At 41.2% G+C, this 26,836-nt stretch overlaps 1 protein-coding gene and 1 pseudogene across 1 annotated transcript; one reads left to right on the top strand and one right to left on the bottom strand.

The window, feature by feature from the left end:
* Window positions 1-760: 760 nt before the first annotated feature.
* Window positions 761-1,063, bottom strand: LOC125592510. The gene has a single exon (XM_048767721.1). It carries the CDS (start codon window positions 1,061-1,063, stop codon window positions 761-763), a length of 303 nt encoding a protein of 100 aa, XP_048623678.1.
* Window positions 1,064-8,233: 7,170 nt separating this feature from the next.
* Window positions 8,234-8,724, top strand: LOC125592399 (annotated as a pseudogene).
* The last annotated feature ends 18,112 nt before the right edge of the window (window positions 8,725-26,836 follow it).

The raw sequence follows: 26,836 nt of genomic DNA, 5'->3' as shown, positions 1-26,836 counted from the left end.
AGATATAACCTAAAATTATGGTTTAAAAAATCGTATTAAAATATATTATTTCCTAATTTTCTATTTGCATTCAAAGCAACGATACACTAAATATAGGAACAGTTTCATCTATAAATAAAAAGTGTGTATCATTCACTAAACCATCACCACATTCACACAAAATGTCTTCAAATAAGGGTGTAACTTTTTTTTTTTGTAAAAGATAAGTGTAACTTTACTCAACAATGTTAAACCTTATGTTATTAGAGTTGGAGCTTGGAGGATCTATCGGTAGTTAACAGATGAAGAAAGGAGAATAGAATATGACCGAAAAAATAACGAAAAAGAAAGTCTGATTAATTTGTTAAGTTTGCTGTGAAACTTAGGATTTAGAGCTGTAAGTTTATGTATTTTATTAATGAATAAGTGTTCCTTTTATATAGGGGATTACAAGATAGATAAAATGAAATATTACAAATCATAAACATAAAAGAAAAAGGAAAACTAGAAGAATGGAAAGTCTCTTGGCCGCCTCTCTCTCATACTCGGCCGACTCTCTCTCCTCTCTCTCTCTCCTGCGGATGTGTTGGTTTATGGACCGGACCGGTTATGGACATCCATCAATTGATTTATAACACTCCCCCTTGGATGCCATAACCATACAAGGATTGTAATACGCTTAATATTGCCTCATTAAAACCTTATCATGAAAAACCTAGTGGGACAAAAACATGATGAAGGAAAAAGAGTACAACACGTACTACTCCCCCTGATGTGAACCTCAGGGGAGGTCTTTCAGCCTACGCATTCCAATCTGATGCGTGGGCTTCCTGAACGTGCAGGTAGGAAGTGCTTTGGTGAATAGGTCTGCTAAATTGTCACTTGATCGTACTTGGACGACCTGGACCTCACCGGCTTTCTGAAGCTCGTGAGCAAAGAAGAACTTAAGCAATATGTGCTTCGTCCTATCACTTTTTATGTAACCGTCCTTGAGCTGAGCAATGCACGCAGCATTGTCCTCATACATTACGGTTGGCTCTTTGTTCTTGGACATCCCGCAATCAGCTCGGACGTGTTGGGTCATCGACCTCAACCAAACACACTCGCGGCTGGCCTCATGTATGGCCAAAATTTCCGAGTGATTAGACGATGTGGCCGCGATGGTTTGTTTCATGGAACGACATGATATGGCCGTACCACCATGCGTAAAGACATATCCTGTCTGTGATCGTGCTTGATGTGGATCTGATAAGTAACCAGCATCAGCAAAACCAACTAAACCATCTTTGTTATGGTTAGTATAATATAGACCCAAGTCTTTTGTTCCTTGCAGGTAATGAAGAACGTGTTTGATCCTATTTCAGTGCCTCTGGGTCGGACATGAACTAAACCTAGATAGTAGGTTCACGGCACAGCTTATATCAGGCCGTGTGTGAGTTACCAAATACATTAAAGCTCCTATGGTACTGAGATATGGCATTTCGGGACCAAGGACATCCTCATCGTCCATCTTGGGACGGAATGGGTCAGTGTCCAGGCCGAGTGATCTCACGACCATGGGACTGGTCAGGGGATGACAATCGGCCATGTTAAACCTCTTGAGTACCTTTTCTGTATATGCCATTTGATGCGCAAGGATCTCATCATTTGTGTACTCAAGTTGTAATCCCAAATAAAATTTTGTTTTCCCGAGATCTTTCATCTCGAATTCTTTCTTAAGGTTTTCAACCGTTTAGGGAATCTCTCCAGAGGTTCCAAGGATGTTCAGATCATCAACATATACTGCTATGATCATGAACCCTTGATTTTTGAATTTCTTAATGAAAATACATGGACTGATAGTCATTTCTATATCCCTCTTTTCCTAGATATTCACTCAGTCGATTGTACCACATCCGACCGGATTGTTTCAGTCCATAAAGAGAATTATTCAATTTAATACAATGTTGTTCTCGAGAACTCTCTTTGTTTTTCAATTCGATACCTTCTGGAACTTTCATGTAAATATCATTATCCAGTGGACCATAAAGGTATGCGGTTACAACATCCATTAACCGTAAATCTAGACCTTCTCTCACGGTCATACTCATTAGGAATCTGAAGGTCGTAGCATCCACCACATGGGAGTATGTCTCCGCATAGTCTATTCCTGGTCTCTGTGAGAATCCTTGTGCAACAAGTCGTGCTTTGTATCTCACAACTTCGCCTTTCTCATTTCTCTTTCTCACAAAGACCCATTTGTATCCCACTGGTTTAATATCATGAGGTGTCCGGATTATTTGGCCAAATACACCTCTTTTTCTCAATGATTATAACTCCACGTTTATGGCTTCTTTCCACTTAAGCCAATCTGGTCGTTGCATGCATGCATATATAGACGTGGGTTCATGATCCTCATTATCCATAAGTTAAAGTGCTACTTCATAAGCAAATATATCATCCATGTCGACATGTTTTTTGTTCAACCGTTTTCCAGACAAGACATAGTTTATTGAGATCTCATTATTATCTGCACCATCAGTACCATGAAGCAAGGCGTCCCAAGCCACATTATTTGGCACATCAGGGCCGGCCACATCAGTGGCATCAGGTCCGGCCATGTCTAGAGCCGTAGGGTCGGACGCTGCCACATCACGGGCTGGATCGGCCGTGGCCATGTCTGGTGTCTGAACAACCTCAGTTTCATTTTCTGCACCTTTCTTTGTTTTCCGAGGGTTCTTATCTTTGGAACCTATTGGTCTACCACGTTTCATATGTTGTCTAGACTCTGTAGCAACTTGATTGTGTCCCTCTTGAACATCAATTCTTATTGGTGCATTAGCAGCTGGTATGTATGAGTTAGTCACACTTTTCGGGTCAGCAAAGGAATCTGGCAATTGATTAGCTAACTTTTGTAAATGAATGATCTTTTGAACTTCTAGATCACATTCTTGAGTTCGAGGATATTGCCAAGATATGGATGTTTGATTCCATGAAATTTCTTTTACCATTTTACTGCTATCTCCCCCTAATGTTGGAATTTCGAATTCATTGAAATGACAATCCGCGTTTCTGGCCTTAAACAAATCACCCGTAGTTGGCTCAAGATACTTTAAAATCGTGGGGGAATCAAATCCAACATATATCCCCATCCTCCTTTGAGGTCCCATCTTTGTTCTCTGTGGTGGAGCTATTGGAACATAAACGGCACAACCGAATGTCCTAATATGGGAAATGTCTGGCACGTGACTAGTAAGTAATTGTGATCGGGAATACTTATGTTCACTCGCATGAAGGACGGCGTGTCCCCACGCTGAGACCGAAAGTCTCGACCTCATGAGTAATGGTCGAGCTATGAGCTGTATGCGTTTTATAAATGATTCGGCCAAGCCGTTCTGTGTATGTACATGTGCCACGGAGTGTTCCACACTTACCCACATGGACATACAGTAATCATTAAACGCTTGGGAAGTGAACTCACCAGCATTATGAAGACGTATAGTCTTCAAAGGAAAATCTGGGAAATGAGCTCGTAATCGAATTATCTGAGCAAGTAACCTGGTAAATGCCAAGTTTCTGGTCGAGAGGAGACAAACATGCGACCATCTAGTGGACGCATCTATGAGGACCATGAAATATCAAAATGTCCCACTAGGTGGGTGAATTGGTCCACAGATGTCTCCTTGAATTCTTTCCAGAAAGTTTATCATTTCCTTAGTGACTTTAACTGGTGATGGCCTAGAAATGAGTTTCCCTTGGGAAAAAGCAACACATGACAAGTGCTTAGAGATAATTCGTTTCTCTTTAAGGGTATGGCCATTAGCGTTCAGGATCAGTTTACGCATCATGGTCGAACCGGGATGGCCAAGCCGGTCGTGCCATAGAGTGAAGTTGTCGATTGCCTCTTTATTAAAAATGGCATTGGCCTCGATCATACTTACTTTAGCATGGTAAAGACCAGTAGATAGTACGGGAATGGGTTCTAAAACTTTCTTATTGCCATGGACGATTTCAATGATTTGAAGGGATTCTTTGTTTCCTGTGCCCGTGGTTTCAATATGAAAGCCATTCATTCGAATGTCTTTAAAGCTTAATAGATTTCTCTTAGATTTGGGCGAGTACAAGGCATCTGATATCTCAAGATGGTACCCATAGGAAACAGGATGTTGGCCTGGCCGTGCCCCTCTATGAGACTAGTTATTCCCGCAATGGTGGAGATGTTGGCGTTTTTAAGAGTTAGGGTTAAGAAGTATCTCTTGTCTTATAAGATGGTGTGGCTCGACCCACTGTCCACAACGAGTACATCCTTGTTCTCGTTCATTTCTAAAACAAGATTCATAGGATGTTACTTAGAGACTTCATATATAAAATCATTCATTTATTATTTAAGTTTTAAGTTCATAGAAATGAAAAACACCAAATCAAAGAACACCAAAATTTAGATTACAAATGTCGAAATCAATCTTCACTCTTTAAGACAATCTGAAGTTTCATAATCCATAAGATCGTCCTTCTCATGATCGAAGTCATGTCATATGGGCTTCAGGATTCTTCCCTTTCAAACTCTCTTGATAGAGGTCAACTAGATGCTTGGGAGTCCTACAAGTCTTAGCCCAATGATTACTCATTCCACACCTATGACACACTGATTTGCTTGAGTTGATCGAGTGTTGAGGTTTGAATGAAGATCCACGGCCGCGACCATGGCCTCGTCCAAATGAGCCACTGTCCCGTCCATGGTCTCGACCATTTCCTCGCCAAAAGATCTTCTACAGCGGCCACGTCCATTGAACTTGTCCCTACCACGGCAATGCTGGTCGTTTCCTTGGACGTGGTTGGACTCTTTATTGTCCTATGTGGCGTGTGCTTCAGGTAGTGGAGCCGATCCAAGAGGTCTCATCTGACAGTTTCTCATTAGTAATTCATTGTTCTGCTCAGCAAGCAAGAGACAAGAAATAAGATCAACATAGGTTTTGAAACCTTTCTCACGGTACTGTTGTTGTAACAATAAATTGCTTGTGTGGAAAGTGGAAAAGGTTTTCTCAAGCATATCCTGATCCGTAATACTTTCACCACACATTTCATTTCAGAAACGATCTTAAACAGTGCAGAGTTATACTCGTCCATAGACTTATAGTCTTGGATCCTGAGATTCGTCCAATCAAACCGAGCTTTTGGTAAGATCACCGTTCTATGGTGATCATATCTCGATTTCAATTCAGTCCAAAGATCTAGTGGATTCTCAATGGTTAGATATTGATCCTTGAGACTCTCAGCTAGATGATGACGAATGATCAAGATGGCTCTGTAACGATCCTTTTCATTGGCATTATTGTTCTCGGTGATACATTCACCGAGACCCTTGGATTTCAAGATGATCTTAGCATCGAGCACCCACTGAAGGTAATTGTCTCCAGATAGATTTAAGGCAGCAAAATCCAGGTTATTGATTTTCGACATCTGAAATCATGGATTAATATTTTTAGATCTTTTAGTAATAGTTTTAAATTTAGGGTTTTAAGTTTAAACAATCAAGTAAGCCTAATACCCAAGGTTTATGCCTTACGGCCAAGAAGAAGCCACACGGCCAAGGTAGACAACAAGCCGCACGACTACTAGTTTTAATTCAGGGTTAATGCATATAGTTTGTTGTGTAATTGCAATCCTAGTATAGATGAATTCTTATCAGTTCATACAATGCAATCATAACAAACACACACATGGCCATGCAAAGAACAAACATTTGGCCACTTGATTTCAATTTCAATACCATCCTAACATTAGATTCTAAGTTCAAATTGCAATCAATCAGTTGTGGCTAGGTTTAGATATGAATGCAGCAAGGCCACACGGCCACGGGTTATGATCTAGAACAATTGACCTAGAATGTATCAAGGCCACACAGCCACAATCCAAATTCGATTTCAAAATAATATAGACTAGGTTATTTAGGGTTTCAGTTTAAACAAGACAAATTCAGATTCAAGTTTAAACAATCCTAATCAATAGTTCTAGGTGATCAATCAATGTTCAAATTCCAAACAATACAAATCGATTTTTTTTTCAGATTAGGGTTTTGGGAATTTGATTTGATCTTAGATCAAAGGGATTTGATTTGAGATTGAAAACCTTTATGGTTCTGATTTTAATTGATCAATGGATCAAACCTCGAATTTTAGGGTTTAGGGGATCAAACTTATTCGAGCTTCGATTTACTCTTTAGGGATTGATCTATTATCCTATAGCTTTCATCTTTTAGATTAGGTTTTAGGGTTTCAATCTTTACAATCAACCAAATTCGATTTCATGTTTTCAGAATTCGAATTACCTTTAGGTTTTGAAGATTGTAGAACCGGACCACCAAGAGAACCTCGAGCTGGACGATCGGACGCGAGCTTGAACGCGAGCTGGAACGAGCTGGAACGGGACGCGTCTGATCGGGAACGCTAGCAGGCTGCTTCCTATCGGGTCGCGAGCTGGCTGATCGGGGAACGCGAGCTGTAGCTGTCCGGGATGCAAGCTGAGAACGGATGGGGTCGTCTGAGCGGAGATAGGATGGGGCTGAGACGGGAATGCTTGCTGGAACGAACGAGACGTGATCGGGTTAGGGTTTAGGTACGATCGGATTAGGGTTAGATGGATTGCCGGCTTGTTTAGGGTTTTAAGGGTTTTGCGATTTTTGGCTCACGGAGTTTGGAAACTATCGTGCTGATAACGTGTTGTGAAACTTAGGATTTAGAGCTGTAAGTTTCTGTATTTTATTAATGAATAAGTGTTCCCTTTATATAGGAGATTACAAGATAGATAAAAAGAAATATTACAAATCATAAACATAAAGGAAAAAGGAAAACAAGAAGAATGAAAAGTCTCTTGGCCGCCTCTCTCTCATACTCGGTCGACTCTCTCTCCTCTCTCTCTCTCCTGCGGATTGGCCGGTTTATGGACCGGGCCGGTTATGGACATCCATCAATTGATTTATAACAAAGTTAGAATTGTTGACGTTTTCTTCCCGGAAAAACAGTAGTTAATCATTAATTGTGTTTTTTAAGGGTAATTATCTCAAATAGACCTTTTTAATTTTTTGCCACAAAAATAGATCTCAAAAACTAAAATGACCAAAATAGTATTTTATATTGAAAATTTTAATTTTATTTTATTTTTAAAAATTTGAAAACCTATCCCCAAAACTCCACTCCTCAACTCTAAACCCTAAACCCTAAACCCTAAACCTCATCCCTTAATTCTAAACATTAATGTCTAGATTAATTAACCTTAGGGGTATAAGTGTATATTTACTTCTTTTGATAAAAAAATTTAAGCCTATTTTGGTCATTTCTATTTCTAATATCTATATTTGTGACAAAAACTATTTTAGATCTATCATAGGGAATTTCTCTTTTTTTAATCAACATTGATTGTTTGAACTTAGGATAATTAAATCATTGACTCATGTGACTTAAAATAAGAAATTATACAGATCCAATTATTTTTGTGTGATATTTCAATAGTTTATGTTCTTATTTATGAATAACTAATACTAAATGTTTAGATTTAATGTATATTAATATATTTTTTTCAATTGCAGTAAATATGAATTTATTGCTTGATTTAAACATAAAATTATCCTTATTACTTATAATTTGAAATAGGACATTTACATGCAAATATTTTACCTAAATAATATATGAAATACAAAATAATTTACATATACTTTGAAATAAATATATTTTAATTAGTCTAATATTCAAACTCAAACAAAAATATATAATAACGCGCTACAATGCAATTAACTGTGTGAATTGAATCTGGCATGATAAACATGAAAACTATAAAATTATTAAAATTAAAAAGCATATATAAATTTGAAAATATGGTTAATTTTATAACATATACCATTAATGTAAAACAATTTGATAAATAATTGAATACAAATATCTGCACGGTTGCACCGGTCAAAATCTAGTTAGATATTAAAATCTCAGATTGATGCGAAGAACCGTATTTCTGAATTGTCGGGATCAAATGACATTTTAGAAACACCTTCTAAGTTAGTGAGATATTTGAAACCACCTAGTCAAAAACGTAAACTACGAATATAATTTTATGCCTGTACATAACTTCATTTAAATAAATATTGATCACCTTCTCTCCATTCAATTCTCCATAACTTTAGAACACAGAAAAACACACTTAACTAGAATAAGACTTGCGTTTTGCGCAGGGTGAATTATATTTTTGATCGAATTAATATTTTTGGCCCTTAAACAAATTTTAATTGGGCCTCATATTTCTCCTATATATCATGTTCGTATGGTGGCGCGATGTTCTACGTGAATCCACGTTGGAAGGACATCATACCAAAGTCGTACAATTAGGACCTCGATATGGTTCTATTTTGTTCATCGTATCGGAGGTTATGTTCTTTTTTGCTTTTTTTGGGCTTCTTCTCATTCTTCTTTGTCACCTGCTGTAGAGATCGGAGGTATTTGGCCCCCAAAAGGGATTGGGGTTTTAGATCCTTGGGAAATCCCTTTTCTTAATACCCCTATTCTCCCTTCATCCGGAGCTGCCGTAACTTGGGCTCATCATGCTATACTCGCGGGGATGGAAAAACGAGTAGTTTATGCTTTAGTAGCTACAGTTTTACTGGCTCTAGTATTTACTGCCTTTCAAGGAATGGAATATTATCAAGCACCCTTCACTATTTCGGATAGTATTTTTTTGTTAATTCACTACAAGAAAACAACGGTATTCTGACGGACATTCCGACGGAAAATGAAATCCTCGGAATTTCCCGAGGAATTTCTGAGGAAATTCCGAGGAAACCCAAAATTTGGGTTTCCTCGGAATATACCGACGGAATTCCGAGGAACCATCAATCCGTCGGAATATTCCGAGGAAATTCCGACGAACTAGTGATCGATCGATGCGTTTTTGGACATATACCCATCGATCGATCACATTGTTACGCTTTGGTCCATCTTAGTGATCGATCGATGCGTTTTTGGACATAAATCCATCGATCGATCCGTTTATAAAAAAACATTCGAGATTTTGAAACCCCAAACACTAGTTCCTCGGAATTTCCTCGGAATATTCCGAGGAAATTCCGAGGAACACTTGATATCCTCGATCGATCGATGGGATAATCCCATCGATCGATCACATTGTTACGCTTTGGTCCATCTTCGTGATCGATCGATGCGTTTTTGGACATATATCCATCGATCGATCCGTTTATAAAAAAAAAATTCGAGATTTTGAAACCCCAAACACTAGTTCCTCGGAATTTCCTCGGAATATTCCGAGGAAATTCCGAGGAACACTTGATATCCTCGATCGATCGATGGGATAATCTCATCGATCGATCACATTGTTACGCTTTGGTCCATCTTAGTGATCGATCGATGCGTTTTTTGACATATATCCATCGATCGATCCGTTTAAAAAAAATTGACGTTTTGAAACCTCAAACACTAGTTCCTCGGAATTTTCTCGGAATATTCCGAGGAAATTCCGAGGAAGAAAAGGGTTTCCTCGGAATTCCCTCGGAATATTCCGAGGAAATTTCGAGGAAATAGGGTTTTTAAACCGAAAACAACGTTTTTGCGGTTTGAATAACACCTATATAACCCTTATTAAGTGTCTTACGTTCATTATGAAGTCAAAAATTTGTTCCTTACCCTATAATAAACACTTTTCCGATTGTATGAACGAAATTCCCACAACATAAGAGAAACACTTATACACTTTAATGAACGGTAAAGGAAATACTTACAATTCGTTTTGAAATTTGTTATTTCATGGTTTATGCTCATCTATACAAAGAATCCTCAATGGTATGCATTACAATTGTATAAGAAATGAAATACGGCAAAAAAAATTGATGTTTTGAAACCCCAAACACTAGTTCCTCGGTATTTCCTCGGAATATTCTGAGGAAATTCCGAGGAACAATATAAATTAATAGAAATACATGCACAGGATATTCTTTTTCCTCGAATTAATGAAAATATTCCGAGGAAATTCCGACGGATATTTAAGTGGCCGTCGGAATTTCCTCGGAATATTTTCATTTAACCGGGCAAACAAGCCGCCAAATATTTCGGAAAAATTGAAATTGAAAATACTGAGGGAATTCCGACGGAAAATATCCGTCGGACCCAAGGTTTTATAAACTCCAAACGCATCTTCTTCCCCATTTCTCTCTTCTTCCTCTCCGGCAATCTCTCTCTCCTTCTGGCGTTCTCCACCTTCTCTCGCGACGAACTCTCCGGCGAATCCTTTCCATTCTCTTACAAATCATGTAAGGACCCTATCCCACTCTCTTAGGTCCTATTTGTTAGGTTTTTAAGTAGATTTGATGATTTTAGAAGGTTTTTGATAGATTTTTGTTAGGGTGATTGGGTAGGATTGTGATTTGTTGTGTAATAGGTTTAGAATTGTGATTTGGTTGTGTTGAATTGATTTAGAACTTTTTTTATAAATTTTTCATTATTTTTGTATTTACAAAACGTTTTTTCTATATAAATTCGATTTTACAAAACGTTTTTTGTATATAAATTCAATTTTTGGATTTATAAAAGATGATTTCATATTTTAAAATTAATTTTGTATTTATAAAACATTTTTTTGATTTATAAACACTATTTTTTTATTTTTGTATTTATAAAAACTATTTTTAAATATACAAACCGTTCTTTGTATATAAATTCAATTTTTAGATTTATAAAAGATGATTTCATATTTTAAAATTAATTTTGTATTTCTAAAACATTTTTTTTATTTATAAACACTATTTTATTATTTTTTGTATTTATAAAAACTATTTTGTATTTATAAAAAGATGATTTCATATCTATAAAAATATTTATATTTATAAATCTAATTTTGTATTTATAAAACATTTTTTATTTATAAACACTATTTTATTATTTTTTGTATTTATAAAAACTATTTGTATTTATAAAAAGATGATTTCATATTTATTAAAACTAATTTTGTATTTATAAAACATTTTTTTATTTATAAAAACTATTTTATTATTTTTTGTATTTTAAATATGTTTTCTATTTCAATTTTAATTTTATATTTTCGAATTTCAATTTAAAAAAAATAATATTTTTTTTTTTTAATTTTGGAAATATTCCGAGGAAGTTTATCCCTCGGAATATTCCGACGACATCTTCCGAGGAATTTCCGACGAACTTGTGGTCCTCGGAAATTCCGAGGAAATAGGGTTTCCTCGGAATTCTGTCGGAAATTTTTGAGGGATTTCCGAGGAAAGATGAATTTCCGAGGAGTTATTTCCGAGGAATTTTTTCGTCGGTATGTCGTCGGAATAGCGTTATTCCGACGACATACCGACGATTTTTTCCCTCAGTATGCCGCTGTTTTCTTGTAGTGTATTACATAATTTGTTTACTGATGAGCTGATCCCATTTTTTAAAATATTTTAGGTAAAAAAAACACTTATCGTATAAGAACCTAACGTTTAGGCTGAAGAATCTGATGCCTACTATTTGGTTATAATGAAACTAAGTCATCTCGGTTTTATATCATGATTTCACAATTTAAAAGTTAATTATGGTTATGAGAAGTTTACGTTCACGTGTCAATCCTATCTATTGGACCCATTATGGTCAATACCATAATGGGCCGCGATCAAAAGCATGGGCCTTAAAGGGCCGGAGCCCGTAGCAAGAATACGAGCTCGAGAAGGAGTCGCCGAGGTGGCGGAGATCGTGCAACAAGAAGCTGAGATCGCGGAGCTACCACAGAGATCTCGAAGTCGACTTACTATAAAGGAAGAGGAGTGGAAACAGAGGAGGACACGTTGAAAACCCTAGAGAGAGCTACACACTTACATCGATCTGTTGTCTTCCCACTTTTAGATTCTTTCTTTACCGATCTCGTTTGTTACCGATCTCGTTTGTATCACTCGATCTAGTTCAATTCATTGTATTCGATCTTATTCATCAATAAAGTCCATTTTCACCTACTGGAAACTATTTAACATCGTTGTGTTCTAAAGATATCGTTGCCTACATCATTTATCTTCCCTAGATCAAACCCCGATCACTATCAAATACTTAGTGTACATTTTAGGTTCTACATTTTGGCACCGTCTGTTGGGGTCAAAACTGGTCACAACGGAATCAATGCCAGAAAGTTCCCGGAAAACCAACTCTCGATCGATCCTTGAAAACTAGACATTCCCGGAAAACGGTTAATCAAGTAAAAGAAAGTTTTTCGCGGATGCGAACCGATGAATGTCGAGAAGAAGATCAGTCTGGATGAGGTCTCGATCGTAAGCGAGGACCGTCTCAACCGAGGTCACCTCGCCCCTGGGCGAGGACGACCCGCACCGAGGTCACCTCGCGCATGGACGAGGACGACCCGCACCAAGGTCACCTCGCCCATGGGAGAGGACGACCCGCGCCGAGGTCACCTCGCCCATGGGCGAGGACGACCCGCGCCGAGGTCACCTCGCCCATGGGCGAGGACGACCCGCGCCGAGGTCACCTCGCCCATGGGCGAGGACGACCCGCACCGAGGTCATCTCGCCCATGGGCGAGGACCGACCTCCTGTCCCGAAACCGTGCATCCTCGTCTAAGTTCCTGTAACACAATCCTCAAGCCCTTGGACGCCATACCCATGTCTCGTCTTGCTTAGGATTATCAAAGAAAGACTTCGGGAAAAGTTACAAAAACTTGGTCGTCGAAATGGATTCCTGCCTGCCGTATAAAACGGCTATGGTTAGCTTGAACACCAGTTCCCTTAACTATACGGGGAATTGGAATCCTTTCGGAAAAACCAACGGCTGTTTCTTAGGAAAAATCGTAAAAATGTCTAAGTCCCAAAACGGCCCAAAAGGGGCCTGAACCGCGGCTAAACGGCCCACTTACGATTTTAGAACAGGATTGAGCCTAAGGCTGATATTACGGTCTATTTTTTATTCGCAGAAAAAGATAAATGTCAAGTTTTCGAAGATAATCATGAAGAGTGACGAAAAATGGAAAAGCCCGTCTCACGACGAATCCAGCCCAGGAAGAGGTGCAAACCGACCTAGAGAGAGTATATAAGGAGGGCTTAAGGCGAGGAGCAAGGGAGAGCTTTCTCAGAGCAAACTTAATACTTAGAGCAATTTAGGCATTTTTCCGTTTTTACTATCGAGCTGCGACTCGACTAGGTTAGAACTTAGGTGGCTAGACTAGCGAATGTACCGACAGCTCTCGTGGCCTAGGATCTTACCTGTTGTTCACGCTCAAACGCGAATTCGGAAATAAGACCTCTTTGTTCTCTTTTCGTTCTTTTACGATTTATTACTTTCGACTCTTTCATATTGATTGTATTGTGCGTGGCCCAGCAGATAACCGGGACCTTCAGGGAAGGCTAGGTTAGCTTGGCTTTCCTCCGATTAACAAATCTCAACGGTGTGAATTCCGGTTCCCACACCGTCTGAGGGGAAGTTAAACGAAAAACATCTTTGCTAAGAAACCGATCTAAGTTTCCTAAGCGCGACTACGGATCTCAGCCAAGCCATCAGAACCACACCCTCGAGAGTCCATGAAGTTGATCCTACGGGATCCGACTCAGGGACCAAAACAGTACCATCTGGGCCAACGGGAGCCAGCGGGGCAACCGGAATGACCCAGGCGCAACGAATTCCTCCGATCGGGACTTCGAATCAAGGTCGATCCCCTTCGATCGACCAGACATCGATCCGCTTCGATCGACCAGACATCGATCCCAGAACGAGTCGGAGCACTAGTCTGGAACCGCCCCGAGGACAGGTAATCCGCCGACGATCCGACTCGATCTCAATCTAGACCAATTTCGCTGACTCCTCTAGCCCAGACTCGAGGAGAGCTGACCGAAATTCGGGGAATGGTCTCGACCAGACCATCGCTGATCGATTAGAGCAAGCTGAGAAGGAGCTCGCAGATCATCGAGCCGCGAACGCTCGAGAAAGGAATCAAACGTCCCTTGGTCCATTAAGGAGTACATCGAACCCCTAAAATGCCGGTCTGTTCGGAACTTCGGAGATCCCAAGCGCTTGATCTGGACGCTACGCGGGAGAAAACTCACAACGACCACCGCCGCAGGGCATAACCCACCGAAGCTTAAGGTACAGTGGATTAGACGAAATCGATACGGGGCTCCAACACCCACGAAGCACTCCAATCCAATTCCAAAACGGATCGACCGAAAGGCACGGGGAACCAAGAACTCGGATCTCACCACCAAACCCGTCGATCCCCAAAAATCGAACTCCATCCACGACGAGGACACTCCATCAAGCTGGATTCGATAACCTAACAGAAGAAGCTCGGAGGCACGATCTTCACGGCCATGTCAACTTCGACCCCCAAAGGGAGGATTTAGGGATCCCGAGCGAAACCAGAGCATTTCAGAATTACATTGAAAGAAATGATGCCGAGCTCAAAAGGATACATGCGATCGTGCATATGGCGATGAGCTCTGCCCCAGATATCGACATGGTCATCGAAGAAACAAGAAGGACTCCGTTTACAAACAGAATTGCCAGCGTAAGTGTAGAAACCCGTTAAAAAAAAAAAAAAAGAGAGAGAGAATGGTCGAGTGTCTTTGTGGTGGTCGAGTCGCGGGCAATAAGGATCGATCGAGAAGTTTTGAAGTACGAGGTGGGCGAAGAAGTGATCGTGGATGAACTATGAGTCGAATAAGTTGCTCGATCATAGTTAGAAGATGTCTTAGATTGATGTGAAGGACGTTTTGGAAGCATAACAATTTTGGAAGCACGACGGTTTAGAAGCTCGAGGTTTTTGAAGACCGACGTTTCTTCATCACGAAGTTTTCTCGGAAAATCTTCGTATCAGTAAAATATTATTCTGGAGACATAATAAGTTGGAAGCAGGACGGGAATTAAGCAGGATGGGAAGCAAGCACGACGGGATCGAAACACAACAGGAAGATCGGAAATTGGGCGAAAACCCTAATTTCGGTATTATGGAATTCTTCGAGGAAGCCTGACGCTCGGGAAATATTTTTACAGGATATCAGAATTCATCTGGAGTCTATTAAAAATATTTAGAGCATCAGAACGGGAGCGAAAAAATATTTGGGATTGATCACGGGTCAGAAATTTGCCGGAAGGGTCAAAAATCGCGTAAACCGACCAAGAAGCTCGAGGTGTCTCTACGTATATAGCCAGGACGTGATAACTACCATCTAAGCAGCTAAGTGTCTCCAGAAGCTCGAGGTGTCGCCGTGCGTGGAAGCTGTACATGCAGCCTGACATGTAGAAGCACGAGGTGGATCGACCAAGCACGAGGTGTCTCCGCGAATGCAACCGAAGCATGCTGATCGACATGTGTGTGCTGCTGTGGCGCCTTGCATGAGCTCTAGTCATGCAGCCTGACATCTGTGAGGATTGGTGGCGTCCTGCATGTGTCCTGGACATGCAGCCAGCCATGTGGAGCACGAGGTGCCGCCGCTCATGCGTCCGGAGCCATGCTAAGCGACACACGGGCGGCCACTAACCTGAATCTGATTGGCTGCTGTCTCCTATAAATACCCCACGACCCCAGCTCATTTCTTCACATCCAGACCTGTCCAAACCAAGTTAAAAACGTGAGAGAGAAGTAGAAAAAGAAAGCAAGTGATTCCGAGCTATTTCGAGTGTTTTAGAGAGTTTTCGAGATCAGTTCTCTACTGATTTCGAGTTAGCACCTAGGGGCGGTTCTGTCCAACTGAATTCGTCCAGGCCACTCAGTTCCTTTGATGATCAAGTGGAGATGCTGTCCGGAGTTAGATCAGTTCTACGGGTTCAGATCAGTCGAAGCTCTGCTCGATACTCCGCCGGGAAGTCCGAAAAACTATCCAGAAGCTAGAGGAGGTTCTGTCCGAGTCCAGATCAGCCTGTCAAGGCCTGTCAGTTTCTTCATGGTGAAGCCGAGGTTCTGTTCAAGTCGAGATCAGTTCAGTCCACTCCAGTCAAGGCGTCCCTTGGGTTTTGGCCAAGTCCTCTCCGATCAACCAGCTGCTTATCGGCAAAGAACACTGTGAGTTGTGATCAATTGATTGCTGACTTGTTTTCATGCAGGTTTCCGTTACTTGGAAGTTGGATCATGGCAGGAGGCCGGATCTAACTGAGTAACGGTTTGATTAGTTAATAGTTGAGTTTTAGTTGATTGAGCTGATAGCATGCTTAGTTATTGCTTGGGAACTGTAGTAGCATGCTAATGGTTAGGTTGATTGGTTAGTTAGCGAATGTTGAATTCTTGCTTGTTGATTGAGGTTTGTCAGCTCTTGGTAAGGGAGTGACTAACTGGTTGAGTTGTTTAGTGATGATATTGTTGTTAGTGTTGTAGAGTTAGAGTGTGATGCCATATAGCTTGTGTGTAACCCACCATGCTAGGCATGTTTGAGGTGGACTAGTGTTTCCTCGCCCTTGTACCCAGCGGGTTCAAGGAAACCCCTTATTCGTTGGATCGAGAACACTCAGAGAGACGGGATCATGGCCCATGGCTGAGTGGTTACACGGACGGGGTAGTGACCGGCAGTGACCCGACTGTACTGGGGCTGTCTTGTGGTGACCCGACCGTACTGTGGGCCGCGATCGTCGTGTAACAACCGGCAGTGGCCCGACTGTACTGGGGCTGTCACGCGGTGACCCGACTGTACTGTGGGCCACGTTCGGTTGAAAGTTCCTTCTTCTGGCTTTTGTGGTAAGGAGATAGGATATTGCCGAGGATAGAGGCGGAACACTAACTCACAAAGGGCCCTAGTTATAGTGTTGAGGGTGTAGAGGGTTGTTGAACCCTAGATTGAGTTGAGTTTGAGTTTAAGTGGTTAGCAAGTCATTAGCGGTTATGATTTCATATCGTTAATTATCTTGCTATTATTATCTGCTGCGTTTTTCTGATATTGCTTATTTATTGAATTGGATTAATTTGTTGTTAGGTGAACCTCTCGCTTTAGATTGTTTGGGGTGGGATAGCGAGGGGTTGTATTTGTTAGTTGGGGATTATAATTCACTGAGTAACATTAGGTTACTCATCCAACTCCGTTGTCCTTTTTGTAGGTAGCTTAGGTAAGGATGATCGGATAGCGGGGTGCTGGATGTTAGGACCGCCGGTGTAGATTTTTATGCCTTTTGTTAACGGTATTGTGGATTTGTGTATAGTTGACTCGATTTGGCATTAGGCCGGGCCCAGTCTTGAATTATTCAATGTATGAATATTTCTTGAATCAATAAAGTAATTGTTTTATATGCGCTTCATGAGTACTCTGATATTTGACTAGTCCGGTCTAACACAACGTTAGGTCGAGGTACGGGTTGAAAAGCCTTAGGCCTCGATCTAACGGAAAATGCTAACTCTAGGTACAGGTTGCAAAGCCTTGTGCCTTGACGCAGCGGGACGTGTTAGTGGACGAACTGGTCGAGGTCGTGGAGTAAAATTTGTGACTCTGGCCTGATCGTCCCTAACCCGTCACGTAGCGCTTCCGGACCATGGTGTTGGGTTGGACGGTCAGTCATGTTCTTGTTTGATTGTTGGCTGGCCGGTTGGCCTTTAATCTCCAACCCTTGGTGTGGGTCGTCCGTCGGTCATGTTCTTGTTTGATTGTTGGCCGATAGGTCGACCTATGCCTAGGATGGTTCGGGGGTGTTACAGTAAGACTGCATCACGTTGGGAAACTGAAATTCTCCGAATACGCCGGGAACACAGACCCGGAAGCCCATGTGCGAGCCTTCCGTCTAGCGATATCAAGAGCACACCTCACCGACGATGAAAACGAGGCCGGATACTGCCGTTTCTTCGCCGAGAACCTCACTGGAGCCGCCCTAGAATGGTTTGCTGGACTAGAAGAAAATTCTATCGACAACTTTACCCAGTTGGTGTCTACGTTCCTAAAATAGTACTCAGCCTTCATAGAGATAAGAGTTACCGAGGCAGATCTTTGGAATCTCAAACAAGCACTTTTCGAACAACTAAGAGCGTACATAAACAAGTTCTGTGAGATCAAGGCCAAGATTTCGCACCCGAACGAGGTCGTCGCCCTAGCGGCAATGAAGAATGGCATCTGGTTCTCGTCCAAATTTAGAGAAGAACGGGCGGTTCGAACACCTATTTCATTGGACGACGCCCTACACCGAGCCTCTTACTTTGCCACCCATGAAGAGGAGGTCGCAGCGCTAAAGGAACAGTATAGCGCGAACAAGAATAACGTGACCAAAAAGCCTACTGCTCCTAAAGAACCAACCACCAAAGGGCAGCACTCTTATGCAATAAATAATTCGTCGTAAAAGTCTTCAACATACGATCTTAGCAAGTACTGCACCTTCCATTATCGCAAGGGCCACGCGACCGAAGAATGCCGAGCCACACTTCGCAGTCAAAACGAAAGCAAGAAAACCACTGAGGAAAACAGAGAGGAAGAAGAAGAACCAGTGACTTCAAAATCCAACCGAAAATCCAAAGTCTCGACAAACAAAAGAGGCAGGGAAATCGAACAGGAATCACCGAGCTCTCCACCCCCGGCTCCGAAGAAAAGAGTCGACATGATTTCGTGGGGACCAAGTAACAACGCAACCAACGAAACTAAGAGTCAAACCGAAGGGAAAATTCGCTTCGAGATCGTGGTAGCGATCCGCACATTGGAAAATCCCGACGAAGCCACTCCCCCTCCTCGTGTCACTCAGTACAATCCAAACACAAAGCCTCCTTGCGTAAAAATCTCCAACTTCAAGCGAAAGAATAAAATGACTAAGATTCGCGAGCTGCTGGAGAAACAGATTCAGAAAAAAGACAGAATGCAGACTCTCAATCGCAATCTGTCTGGGGGGGCAGAGACACTACCGACCAACACTGACTAAGAGGTGGAGTTTTCCGGTCCACAACGAGGGCAAAAAATGGATTGACTTCATTTACTGAGGCTCTAAGTTCTGCAATTGGTCAACTCAATCAAAGCATACCAACGGAGAGCCGAAAACAACGTAGGAATTAGAGAGCCCCTATCGGGTCCCGATCACGAAATCACCTTCGACGAAAACGAAACCACAGATCTCGATAAACCACACAAAGACGCTCTCGTGATACGAATCGATGTCAGTGGTTGTGAACTATCCCGAGTAATGATCGACACTGAGACCGGAAGCTCGACCGATGTCCTCTTCTACGATGCGTTTAAAAGAATGGGATTCACTAAAACACTCCTTAAGGAAGAGCGAAGTCTCCTCATCGGCTTCGCAGGAGAGACCACCTATTCTCTCGGATCGATCGAGCTCGCGGTAACCGCTGGAGAAATCAGAAAAATCATAGAATTCATCATGATAGACAGTCCAGCCCCATTCAACGCAATCCTTGGGAGACCTTGCCTATACAGCATGAAGGCAATCCCGTCGACATATCACCAATGCCTGAAATTTCGAACCCTGAAAGGAGTCGAAACTATCAGAGGAAGCCAGAAGAGCTCCAGGACATGCTACCTCGCGAGCTTAAAGGACATCGAGCAACACCCTTAATCAGGTAGCCAAAATTAACGACAGGCGTACCTACGTACACGAACAATCGAACAACAGACCTTATCCCTGGGAAAATAATCGAACTACGTTATGACTTGATCCCTCGACGAGGGTACATAGGCAACTCACGACACGAGTCCAGTCACCTTCCACCTACAGAACTCAAAGTGGGCATATCGCAACACCCGAGGAACAACGGCACGACAATATCAAAAACTGCCTTCTTTTCACAAATATGTAACGAAACAGAATCCAACATCTTAATAAATACAGTTCTTAGACATTCGAACACATCAGACTACTCATATCAGAAAATCGCATAACTGCGACAGTTAATCAAAAACCAGGACCCTGATCAAGTCCTCGGTCGCGATCAACTCCGCAAACAAGCGCGACAAAACTAGCTAACAAAATCTTTTGTTACATCGAAACTGTCGATAAAAGTATCTACAACAAATCGACACATGGCCCCAAAAGATCGGCCCCGCATAAAACATAAAAATGGCAACAAATAAATCGGGATCCACGATCCCTTCTTTATTAAAAAATAAATAAAGCAACAAAAAGCAGAAAGAAAAGCAAAGAAAGTCCCTAAAGCTACTCTTCGATGTTGAATTCACCATCCTCAAAGCGATCACCCGAGCACTTCGCCACGTCGTCTGCCGTGGAAGGGACCTTAGCAAAGAAATCCTCTGGCAGATCCTCCGATATCTGAGGCAGGTCGAGCTTCCCAACGGAGAAATTCGAAGTCGCTATCACATCGACCTCGGACCCAAGCTCGACCTCCTTCGCTCAAAGCCGCAACAACTCATCCGAAGCCAGGAGATTGTTGTTCATTATCTCCTTCAAAAGATCTATATTTACCACGACTTCCTGAAGACGAGCCTCACAATCAGTTGCAGCCTTCTTCTTTTCCCATTTCTCTCTCAGAGAGACCAGCACATCCAGATAGCTATCCGCCATAGTCTTTTTGGCGTCATAAGTCGTGCGACGAAGGTCGTCAAAGAACTTATTGGCAGAAGATTCAACCTTCGCTTCCAAGAAGGAAACTTGCTCTAGGGCCGACTTCCTTTCGTTGCCCACAACTTGCAGACGAGCTTCGAGCGAAGCAGCCTGATTCCCCAGCTTTTCAGCGGAAGCCAGTTGCGCAGCATTGACATGCTCCTGGTCTTTAGCCATCTTTAGACCGAGCTTTAGCTCGCGAACGACCTTCTTTATTTCATAAAGTTCGTCAGAACGCGGAACATCCTGCAGGCATTTTTCTAAAGTCGCCGCAAACTCGTTGTTAGCCTCCATAGTCTGAAACATGGAAAATCAGTACAGACAAAACGAACCAAATATTCGACCTTGGCATGGGGCACAACCATCTTTACGTAAGCCTCACGCTCTGTCATATTACGCAGAGAGGGAAGCGGACATCGAGCAGGTTTGAAGTGCCTCACCAAATGAGCAACACTATCTGGATCTTCCATAATAGGACAATTCTTTGAATGCGGGAACTGCCAATGAAACGGCTTAGCAACAACCGCTTCACCCGGGACACCAAGACGATTGTCCGAACCATTCGTTTTATCCTTCTTCGGAGGATGATCACGCCCCTCCGAACCCGTTGGGCTACTCGACTTAACACGAGCAACAGATTTCTCACCCTCGAGATCTTTGGCCCCTTGGGTTGAAGGCCGCGGAAGTCGGGTCTCCTCACGAAGAACTTCTGTGAGCGCATCACTCACATCTCCGGATCGAATACGTTCCGCATTGGCACTACCAATTCGAGTTCGTACCCTATCGGAATCGCGAGAGTTGGATCTTCTCGGAGCCATGTTCCTTTAGCAAGCAAAAACGAAACTAAATGAAATACTATGACGAATCCTAGAGCAAAGCCAAAGCTTTATAACGATCGGAACCTCGCCATATCTCAACAACCCGAACAAAACGAATCTCGAAAGCTAAGGAAACAGGGATATTCCGAAATATTATGCTTATCCATTAAAAGATATCCAAGATATCAAGATCAAAGATCGTCAAAAACAAAAAGATATTAAACAAAAAAAAAAACTAACTAGAAACGGAATCATCGGGGACAGACGACCCCCCGACTTGATCCACCGAATCATCTGAGACTCGAGGAAGATCGAGCTTGGAGATCGACCAATCCGGCACAGCGGTGGAGGCGACAAGATCCTTGCAGTATCCTTCCATTCCCTTTAATCGAGCAAGCTCCGCATCCACAGCTAGGCCCCCATCCTTGAGCTCGGCCAGGAGATCGATGTTGGCGGTCACCTCTTGTAGCAGGATCTCAGCAGACACTTTCTTCTTCTTACTCTCCCACCTATCCTTCAAAGATTCAAGAAATTCTCGATACTTAGCCGCGATATCGCGACAAGCAATACAAGAAGCGCGGCGAATGTCCCGATCTCTCTTGACCTCAACCGCCGCAATTCTTGACCTTTGAGCAAACATCTGGGACGTGAGAGCCTCGTTCTCCAGATGAACTCTCCTCCAGTCTTCAGTCAAAGCTTCGATCTTTTCGGCATCCTTCTTCCCTTCTCGCTTGGTGGCTTCGAGGTCCTTCGAAAGCATCTTGATCTCAAAACCAATGCTCTCGATTTCCTTGTCATTCCGAGACGCCACGACATGATCTTCCATCGTCACGACATATTCATTAAAAGCTTCCATCACCTAAGAAGAAATCGAAATAAGCAAATACCACAAAACAGCTTTTCAAATAGAATGAAGGCGAGAAACAAACCTTCGAGCTTGCCACAGCAACCTTGGCCTAGGCTTCCCTCTCGACTGAGGAAGCGGGATATGGGAGACGGCAACCCGCAGACCTCATGCTACCAGCGAGGGAAATTAGGTCGCTTTGGGCCGCAAACGAAGAACCATCTCCCTCAGAAACAAACCTAGGATGAGACGGACCAGGCAAGGCACCCTCCGATACTCGTCTTCTGAGCCAGGACTCAGCGAGACAGGGGGTCGATTCTCTCCTGAAACATCTTCGTCGTCGGAATCATGAATCGAGGTCAAGGGAGATTTTCCGGAAGCTCGGCCCCTCGATGCAGACCCAGAAGTTCGGAACGACGACCTCCTCACAAGCTGTCTAGTTAGCCGATCTGAAGACTGGGTCTGAACAGAAGGAGTCGCTACGACCTCCTGGGAATGTTCGGCCTCGTCTTCAGACTCGTCAACCAAAGGAGCTCTGTCGGTCCTCACCGGCAAGGCGAAGACGGTTTGAATCTGAGTTCGATCAAAAGTAGACCAGTTCGAACGACCTCTTCGAAGGACCCTCATCAGACCATAGATCTCATCTGACATTGAAGAGCTTCCAGAAGGAACTGAATGAAACGAAAATAAACGAAAATTTTTAGTCTTCCACTCCAAAAAAAAAAAAAAATCATCAACACATAGGCAAAAGAAAACTAACCGATATTCTCGGCCCAACGCCGGGGAAGCTGGGAGAAGTCGAAGTCACCCATAGATGCTCGATCCATCTTGAAAACAAAAAATTGCTCGTGCCACTTCTTGTCGCGATAAGGGATGTCCTCGATAACGTGGCGACCTGGGCGCGGAGACACTAGGAAAGTACCAGGGTTCTGCTTATTCCGCTTCACCAGAACGAGCTGACGAAACTCGCTAAGACCAAAAGCAAGACCCTCTTCCCTAGCCTTAACCAAGAAGGCGACAAGATGCCTAAGAAAGGTCGGGAGAAGCTAGGTAAGCGATAACCTAAGCTCTGCCAGGACCTCGAGTATTGGCTCCGGGATCGGGAAAATAAGACCGTAGGAGTGAAAGAAAGAAAGATAGGCTCCGTAGTAGCCTACTCTCACAGTTTCGGGGGTCTCATGCATACCGACCAAGTCAAGGACGACGGAATGATCAACCCCATACACCTTATAAAGGTTCTCGAGATCATCGGATGTAGTAGTCGGATGAGGGAAATTGAAAGATGAACACATCTTGAGATCGAAGAACAGAAATATTCAGAGCAAAGGAGAAAGAGACGAACAAGAAGCGGAGGTGAGGCAAAAAAAAAGATCCTCTACGTATATATAAGCCACCTTAACAGCTCTATCATCGCTATCAAGAAAAGCAATTATGACCTAGCCTATTGTGGGAATTGAAATTCGCACTGTCGATTTCCGTTTAAATAAGGAAACTAGGAAAACCCTAATTTCCCAGAGGTCTCGGATATCTGCTAATACCACACGCCAAACAATCAGAACACAATAATGACAACGATAAAGTATAAGAAATCGAAAAGAGAGCAAAGTAGATCTTATTCTGAATTCGCGTTTGAGCGTTACAACAAGGTAAGAGCCTGGGCTACGAGAGCTGTCGGCGAGATTCCTAGTTCTAAAACCCTAAGACGGCAATAACCTACTTGAGTCGCAGCTCGAATAACAAAAACGGAAATATGCCTAAATCGCTCTAAGTGCTAAGTTAGCTCTGACTCAAGTCCCCCTATGTCTCTCGCCTAGGACTTCTTATATACTGGCTCCAAGGTCGGTTTACGCTTATCCCCTTCTGCCCTTAAGCCGCCATAGCATAAAAATGGAGATATTCCATTTTTTCCGATCTTCGTAATTATCTTCAAAATTTCGTATTTATCCGCGGAAACTTGACATTTATCTTTCCTCGCGAACCAAGTGTAAACCGTCATGCGGCTTACAGGCTGTTGGTTAAGAAATCGTAAGTTGGGCCTCGAGTCACGTCTTAGGTCCCTTCAGGCCGTCTTCTGACTCGAAGCGTTTATTACGGCTTCTTTCGATAAAGAACGAAATTTCCGCGGTTTTTACGGTTAAGTTTGATCGGTAACTTTGAATGGCGGGGAGTCGTGAAATGGGTTCGCTACGGTCTTCGGGAGATAGCATCGAAGGGTAGACGAGAATGCATGGACTAATGTCGTATCGACGTTTCGGAAGAGCTCAGTCGCTATGTAGCGACCGAACTTCGGTTCGAGCTCGGTCGCTACGTAGCGACCGAGCGGAGAACGTGTTCGGTCGCTGCGTAGCGATCCTTTTCGAGCTCTTGTCCGATGACTCGCGTTTCCTCCGCAAAGCTTTTCGTAAAGAAGAATCTATTTCGAAAAAGTATTTGTCGAAGAAGATTTCTACGTTTTTTTTCGGAAATTTGGACGTTAACTTCGTCGTAACCGTTTTCGACCCCAACACCTATGCCCTAGCGGCGGCTAAAGTAGCCGTTACCGATTAAAATAATAATAAAAAAAACACGCCAACGAATGACATTTTTCGAAAACGATTATTAAAACCGAATCCGAGTGATATCGGTTACCAAACGACAACACCCAAGTTAAAAGATAACCGCTCTTTTTCCTTTTCGATCAAATCAAAAGAGGCTGGGGGACAAATGTTGGACTCAATGTTGGTCAATACCATAATGAGCCACGATCAAAGGCATGGGCCTTAAAGGGCCGGAGCCCGTAGCAAGAATACGAGCTCGAGAAGGAGTTGCCGAGGTCGTGGATATCGTGCAACAAGAAGCTGAGATCGCGGAGCTACCACAGAGATCTCGAAGTCGACTTACTACAAAGGAAGAGGAGTGGAAAAAAAAGGAGGACACGTTGAAAACCCTAGAGAGAGCTAGACACTTACATTTATCTTGTTGTCTTCCCACTTTTAGATTCTTTCTTTACCGATCTCGTTTGTATCACTCGACCTAGTTCAATTCATTTTATTCGATCTTATTCATCAATAAAGTCCATTTTCACCTACTGGAAACTATTTAACATCGTTGTGTTCTAAAGATATCGTTGCCTACATCATTTGTCTTCCCTAGATCAAACCCCGATCACTATCAAATACTTAGTGTAGATTTTAGGTTCTACACTATCTATCTTCATTATTTTTCTCATTTTTGTGTCGTTTTTTTTTTCATTTTGGCTATTGCTCGATATAAATATTGATATTTGAGTTTATTCTCATTTCGTTATTTTGTTTGGCCTGAAATTTAGAAAATGTTTAAGATTTAAAATTATTAAAGAGATACATACTTAGGTTAAAATATGCGCCTTGTACAGAATAAATATTTTATATTTATTACTTATTTTATATTTTTCTGGATATTATGAAATAATTAAATTATATATATATATATATATTAAATAACTAATAAATCAGTTACTATTATGTAATAAATTGGCGTTCGTATATAAATCAAACAAACGCTTTTTTTAATTCGCAACCATTTTAGGATAAATAAATAAATCAATCAATCTTATCTATCGTATATGTTATATAATTAAATTTAAATGATATTAACATATATATTGTATATAGTATACTTTTAATATGAATATTTATTAAGTGAGGTTTCTACTCATATGATTTAATGATTATTTGTATATTTGTGTAATAAAATTTTTTATTAACGATTTTTTTTAAATGTGGAATGTTTAGTTTTCAATGAAGATTTCAAAATTAAACTATACATCATTTTTTTTTGTCATCAAGCAAACAGATTCATGCTGACTCTGTGAAACAAACTGGTAGCTCTGCATCTATGTGAACGATATGATATATATATCATATAATCATTTAAAAGTAATTTAAACGATATGATATAGATATATATATACATATATATATATATATATATATAAACATAAACACCTATTAAAATAAAACTATTTATTCATACGATTTTCTAATCATTGCATTTTATTATAGAAAAAAAATTAAACCTTGATCACAAAAGTTTATGTGAGACTTTTAACAGTTTTATTAATTTATACTCGCTTTGAAAAATTCAAAATATAACATATAAAAAAATCTAAATTTTTACTATATTATTAATGTAATTATGGAATTTATTTTAATAATAAATAATTAAACAAAAATGATAGAAAGTATACAGATTGTTAGCAAATCTTTATTATTTAAAGTCATCAATTGCTATATATATATCTTAATCACATTAAGTAATTTTGTAGGATTTATTTAAGGAAAAAAATATATAATAATTTCAATTTGATAAATAAATGGTCCATAGTGGACATACTATATAATATAACATTAGTTTAAGATCCGCGCAATTGCACTAGATGAATGTTATATATAAAAATAATTTTTATCTATTATTATTTATTTGTATTCATTTATGTATTATGTATATAATAAAATTCGAGTAAACACATAAATCAAGACAATACATCTTGTTTATTTAGGATACATTTTTAGTAAATAAATCAAAACAATCAATTTATTTATTCTATATGGTATATAACTAAATTAAAATGACATGAATATAGATATATAGTATATTTTAATATAAATATTTATTATTGAGAATTTATGCTCATGTGATAAATACAAAATTTCTAATGTGTGGTTTTTTCATGCAAATTTCAA

This window comes from Brassica napus, chromosome C9 (genome assembly GCF_020379485.1).
Source record: "Brassica napus cultivar Da-Ae chromosome C9, Da-Ae, whole genome shotgun sequence".
NCBI lineage: Eukaryota > Viridiplantae > Streptophyta > Magnoliopsida > Brassicales > Brassicaceae > Brassica > Brassica napus.
Note: the sequence above shows the minus strand (reverse complement) of the source record. Positions and strands in the feature narration are given on the sequence as shown.